This window comes from Ceratotherium simum, chromosome 16 (assembly GCF_057802395.1).
Source record: "Ceratotherium simum simum isolate JZ-2026a chromosome 16, ASM5780239v1, whole genome shotgun sequence".
Lineage (NCBI taxonomy): Eukaryota > Metazoa > Chordata > Mammalia > Perissodactyla > Rhinocerotidae > Ceratotherium > Ceratotherium simum.
In genome coordinates this window covers 38,648,946-38,654,945 of record NC_141915.1, presented here as the reverse complement: position 1 = coordinate 38,654,945, position 6,000 = coordinate 38,648,946, and the positions used below count along the sequence as shown (strand labels likewise).

The 6,000-nt window shown below is 58.0% G+C and overlaps 1 protein-coding gene across 1 annotated transcript in view; it reads left to right on the top strand.

Moving 5' to 3' along the window:
* The first annotated feature begins 938 nt into the window (after positions 1 to 938).
* The window catches only part of SRCIN1 (SRC kinase signaling inhibitor 1), a 42,815-nt gene continuing 37,753 nt past the window's right edge, over positions 939 to 6,000 (top strand). The window contains exons 1-2 of the mRNA XM_087441057.1: positions 939 to 1,237; positions 4,379 to 4,477. Of these exons, the coding sequence (XP_087297183.1) occupies positions 959 to 1,237; positions 4,379 to 4,477 (378 nt within the window). The 5' untranslated portion in view covers positions 939 to 958. The remainder of the gene's footprint in view (positions 1,238 to 4,378; positions 4,478 to 6,000) is intronic.

Below are 6,000 nucleotides of genomic sequence, written 5' to 3'. Positions count from 1 at the left end.
AGGAGCTCAGGGCTGGTGGGCATGTGAGGAAGGGACTCAGAGTTCCACTTGGGGACCTCAACCCCCGGCCTTCTCTGTTTTTCGCTTCTGTGCTGTCCTTTGTCCCCTGTGCGTTCCTTAGGGAGGGGAGGGGTGAGGGGAGGGTCCCGGGGGAGGGCTTGAGCTGTTCTGTCTGCTTTCTTTTTCCTTTGAGTTTGTCCCAAATCCATCTCTCACTGTCCTCTGTGCCCAGCCTCTCCTGTCTGTCCATCTGTCTGTCTCTGGGGAGGGAGGGGAATGGGGGTCCCATGCCCCAGACCCTGGGCCTCCGTCTCCTTGGGAAGCCCGGAGTGTGATCTTTGCCCCCAGCCCCCGACGTATCCTAGCCCTGGCCCCTTTCCAAGCCAACCCCCATCCTTTAGGACAAGTGTGTCCTGGACGTGCTAGTCTGAGGGAGGAGGCTAGGTTCCCCCCACCCTTGGACCCCCCCCACCTCCTTAGAGGATGCTTCTGAAAGGAAGACAGTGCAGGCTCCTTTCCACATATTTCAGGAAGCATCTAAAAGAAATCTCCCCTTCCCTCACCTGTTCACACCAGCTTTAAGAAGGAGGAAGGGGGTGTGTGGCTAGAGAGGTGCCCAGGACCCCTGCTTCCATCCCCTCCTTGGCCCCAAAGGACAGCACCTCACCACACAGTCATTATCCCTCCAAACCCACCTGCAGAAGAGCAAGATGCTGGACCCTGCCCTTGCTCCCCACCCTCCTTGGCGCTCTAGGCTCACTTTCCACCCCATCTCCCGTTCTGCCTCCTTCTGTCCCCTACTGAGAGGTGGGCAGCCCCTGCCTCACCCAGGCACCCCTCCTCGCAGTGACCCCCAGTGAGGGATGGGTGGCCTGAGGCGGGGCGCACCGTGACCAGTCGCCCCCCCACCCCGTGCTCCCTCTCCCCTCTCGCAGATCCGGAGCGGAGCAGCCCCCCCATGCTGTCTGCAGATGATGCCGAATACCCGCGGGAGTACCGGACCCTGGGGGGCGGGGGCGGCGCGGGCAGCGGGGGCCGGCGCTTCTCCAACGTGGGGCTGGTGCACACGTCTGAGCGACGGCACACGGTGATCGCCGCCCAGAGCCTGGAGGCGCTCAGCGGGCTCCAGAAGGCGGATGCCGACCGCAAGCGCGATGCCTTCATGGACCACCTGAAGAGCAAGTACCCCCAGCACGCCCTGGCCCTGCGGGGTCAGCAGGACAGGATGCGAGAGCAGGTGAGTGGGGGCCGGCTGCGGGCTGGGGGCCGCGAGGAGCGGGCAGGGGAGCGGTCTGAGCCGGTGCTCCCCTGCCCCCAGGCTCATCTCCATTCCGAGGGGGGTCGGGGGCAGAGAGGGGGTAGGGGGTAGTTGGGATGTGCCCCAGCTGGTTGGCCTTTCTGGAGCCTAGGGAGGAAGGGGGTGGAGGCTCAGCCTGCAGCCCTGGAATTTGGAGCAGGGGTTGGGCAGAGAGCCCCCCCCTCTACCTTCAGGCTGTTTGACTGGGCAGAGGGGCAGGAAGGCGTGTCTTGGAGGCCAAGGGCATGGGTAGGAAGAAGAGGGGACAGGCTTGGGGACTGACTGGTCTGAGTCTGAGGGTCCATCCAGCCGTGGGGTTGAGACCTTGGGGTCGGCACCTCTGTGATATGGCCCCTGAGGGAAGGTCAGGCCTTGGGGGCTCAGAAGGCCTGGTCTGATGTGCCCTAGCCCCTGGGAGAACAGAGCCCAGGTCACCTGGGCCTTTTCCCTCCCTGCCCTGTTTCTTCCCCCAAGACTCGCTGTGTGACTCTGAGCTAGAGGCCTCCTCTCTCTGTGCCTTGGTTTCTCTCCTGCCATCAGTAAGGCTTAGAGGAGAGTCAGGGCTTCTGCCTCTGGACCAGGACCTGTCTCCTTCTGTGTGGAGTGGGATGCTTCCCTTTTAAATCTCTCCCAGATCCTTGGGTTCCTGGATGCATCTCTGCATCCACGTATGACCTTGTCTGTAGGAAAGTTCTTTCTTGGGACTAGCCATCTGCGTACAGTCCCACATTGGTGAGGTACCTTGAGGGCTGCTGTGCATTGTCCACTGTGGGAGAGGGGACCGAGGGGAGGGTGGTGCATCCCATCCACATCCTTTCAGTTGAGCCTCGGGATGTCAGTCCCTGCTCCCACACCTGTCTTGCTCTGTTCCACCTTTCCAGGTACTGCTGGGTGTGGCTGGGAAAGGGAAGAGTGTCCCTACCCCATCCTCACTGCAGGGAACAGGCCACATTGGCACATTTCTGGTATTTATCTGCCCCCTGATATCACCTTCAGTTCTGTCTGGCTTTTACCTTTTCCCAGCTCCAGAGTCCTCCTGGGAGCAGAATTGCCATTGGGATAAGGGAGAGTCACAGATGAAGGAGATATGGCCCCACCCTCAGGGATCCCCTCTCAGTGGGTTCCCTTTGTGCTCTGGCTTGGGAGGAGGGGGAAGGGGCATTTGTGATCTAGATGGGGTAAAAGGATGGTTTAACTTAAGTATGAGGGGCACAGTCAGTTGGGAGAGTGTTTGGAGGAGGGAAGATCAGGTTGGCAGGCCTGATCAGGGAGGGCTTCCTGGAGGAGGAGGTAGCTAATCTAGGCTTAGAAAAATGAAAAAGGTCTGAATAGGCATAGAGGAAGAGAATGTTGTTTTAGGAGGTGGGGAGGGGAGGGGAGCAGAGGCCTGCGTTGGCTTGAGGACTGGCACAGAGGTCCCCCTGGCTGGTGCAGAAGGCTCAGGGGAGAGGGGCAGTGGGAGGTGTGGGGGCAGACTGGAAAAGTGGGGCCAGATGCTGGTGGCTAGGAGGGCTGTGGTTGTTTTTGGATGGTGAATAGGAGGGCATGAGGGGGGCTGGAGGCAGGAGGAGAGGAGGAAGAGAGCATCAGGGAGGACGAAGGGAAAGGGGTTGGAGGAAGACTGAGTAACGCTTATTTGCTGCCTGGACCTAGGAGGCAGACAGAAAAACCTGGGTGACAGGGAGATGTTGGTGCCTTGGGGAGAAATGAGAGAGTTGGGAGGGAAACGTTTGGGGGGTGGGGGTCAGGAATATGGGAGATGAGTCTGAGGCGTGGGTAGGGCATGCACAGGGTATCCGTTAGGCACCACAGGCATAGCTCAAGACTCTGAAGGGAGCTCAGCTCCAGGAGGAGGGTTGAGCATGATCGGGGCAGAATGGAAGTGGAGCTGGGCTATAAGCGTGGTCACCAAGGCAGAATGGAGACTGAGAGAGGAGGGGGCCCACAACCATGACAGTGGGGGTGGGGAGGGGGAACCAGGAACATGAGGAAGAGGAGAAAAGCCCAGCAGGAGGGCCACCTGCTCTTCAGAAATCAGGAGAGACAGGGAGAGAGAAACAGCCCTTGGGACTGGCCAGGATCTGGGGGTCCAGAGGGGACTGAGCTCGTTGCTCATGGTGTGGTGAGGTAATGGCCAGTTACAGGGGTTGAGGAGATTGGAGGTAGTGAAGGACAGACCCCTGGCTGCAGACCTGTCTGGGGAAGTTTGGCCAGAAAAAGGTGAAGACAGGATGGCGGCCTCAAGGGGCAGCGGGCCTGTGAGAGATGATGTGGGCGTGTTTGAGGGCCTCAGATGTGTCTGGCATGTTCACTGGCACAGAGTAGGCACTTGGTAAATACTTAGTAAATGAATCAAAACACTCACTCAAATTCCTTCCTTCCTTCCTTCCCTCATTCGTTCCCTCCCTTAGCGTGTAAGTGGGTAGGACCACCAGCCGTCTCATTTGCCGTGGAATGCTTGGCGCCTGAGCAGAGTGCTGGCTCAGGAAATGTGTGCGGGATGAATGAAGATGAATGAATTTGAGGATGCTGAGGGGAATAGGGCCATGGGGAGAAGGTCCTGGAAGCATCAGGAGGGGAGGGGCTTCGAGCCTTAGGTGTGGTGTGGCCTTGGGGTGGGAGAAGAAAGTCGCTTCCTCTGAGATGGCAGGGAAGAAAGCGGTAGGGACAGAGGCACACTGGGGTGAGTTCCCGTCTCGGTGAGATAGGAGGTAACATCTTCAGTGAGGAGGGAATGAAGAGCTGGAGGAGGGGAGAGGTGAGGAACAGCTCCCTGGCAGAGTGTACAGAGAGGTGTTCAAGAATTGAAGAAAAAGACTTCAGAGAGTATCTGATGGGGAAGGCCCTCCCCTGGGCTCACGGAGCTGCCAGTCTGACAGGAGAGAAACATCCAGAAACAGACCAAGGGCTCTAATTAGAGACCCAGCCTTGTAAGGGACTAGCCAGCATTGCAGGGTCCCTCTGCGGTGTAAGCTCTGTGCCAAAGCTCGCCCCAGGAATGCCCCTCTCCGCCCCGTCACAGCCCCCCAGCGGCTCCTGCCCGCTCCCCCTAATGGGGTGTCCCCCCCTTCGCACACACAGGTTGGCGGCTGGACCGTGGACCCCGTGTGCCTCCTCAGCTCCCTCTGCTCCCACCTCCATGGCGACTCCGCCCCCTCCGGGGCTGGCCAGCCGGCCCAGGTGAGTCACCCACCTCCACCCCACCCCCCAAACCCACGGCAGAGTTTGGCTTTGGGGAGGACTTTTTTGGAGGGGGGGTATCCAGGATTTTTATTTTGCATCCCTTTCTCTTATGTAGGAGCCCCCATTTTCAGGAGACTTCTATGCCCTCTACTCTCCCCCTGATTGTCTCATTCCTTCCACCACCTCCCCAAACCCGTGGCAAGGTTTGGCTTTGGGGAAGGAATTTTTTGAGGTTTTGAAACAAATTTTTATATTCTTTTCTCCTTGAAACAGGAGTGCCTCTCCCACCCTCCCCCCATAGGTGTTCAGGAGACTTATGCCCTATACTCAATCCCCACCCCCACTGTAGACCATCTCATTCCCTGATCCCCACCCTACGCTTCTGAGCAGACCCAAACTTCCCCTGATGTCTTATCATCAGGAAGTTCTTCATGATGTCTCTCTCCCACCCTTCTTGCTATGTTCCAGGCTTAGTTTCAAATTTTTAAGAGGACTTGGGCATCTAGCCGTTTGTCCTGAACTTGTTCCCTGATTATTCATCAAGCCTCAGTTTCCCTGATGGGAAGATGGGTCTGAGCTTAGACAGGGCCACACTTAGAGAGCTTGGGCTCCGTGCTCAGGCCTGGACATTGCCATGGGTGAAAAACGGGCATCCAAGGCCCAAATGGGGAGAAGGGGCCAGGGGTCAGAGTTGCAGTGGGAAAGGGGGGCCCTGAGGGGGCCTTGACTTGAGGGTGCTCAGCTATAGGCTGCAGAGGAGGTGGAGAGGCAGGGAGTCCAATGGTAGCGTGAGTGCCAGTTTCACTTCCTCACACACCCTGCTCCCCTGGAGAGGCGCAGCAAGGCCTGGCTTTTTCAAGGCGAGTTAGGAGAAGGAAAAATGTGACAGCCTGGAAAAGGACAAGAGTCCAGAGCACGGACCTTTCAGCTGAGTGTAACTCACATCTAGCAACAGATTGGCCCACTTGGCATCATGCACAGGGCATTCGGCCCATTTCCTTTCCCTGCTCTCTGCCCCATCTTGACAACTTCGGGGAACAAAGATGTGTCTGCCCCCAAGGCTGGATGGCAAGTGGGACAGACTTGTCCTGAGTGGCCAAGTGTATGTGGAGGTCAAAATGGGGCTGGGGCAGGAGTGGCGATGGGGCAGAGGACAGGTGTGTTGTGCCTGGGGCACACAGAGGCCCTCCCCCGATGGACTGTCTTGGGGCTAGGTATGGTTGGGGTGATGGAGAGGAGTGAGGCTGGACCTGGTGAGCTCAGTTGTCCCAGATCATGGGATTCTAGGTCTGTCCACATGTGGACTCTGCTCTGATGGAGGAAGGGGGAGAGCTTGAAGGGACCCTCACCGCACAGCTTTGTAATTACGGAGAAAAGTGGCTGTGCACAGGATCTTGTCAGCACTGGATACTTAGTGCTTATCACACTTTCCATTCCCTGTCGCTGAGTCTGAGGCTTCTTTTTGTAAAGTGCAGGACCAGAGACGTTCAGCAAATTCCAGAGTCACACAGCAGAGCAGG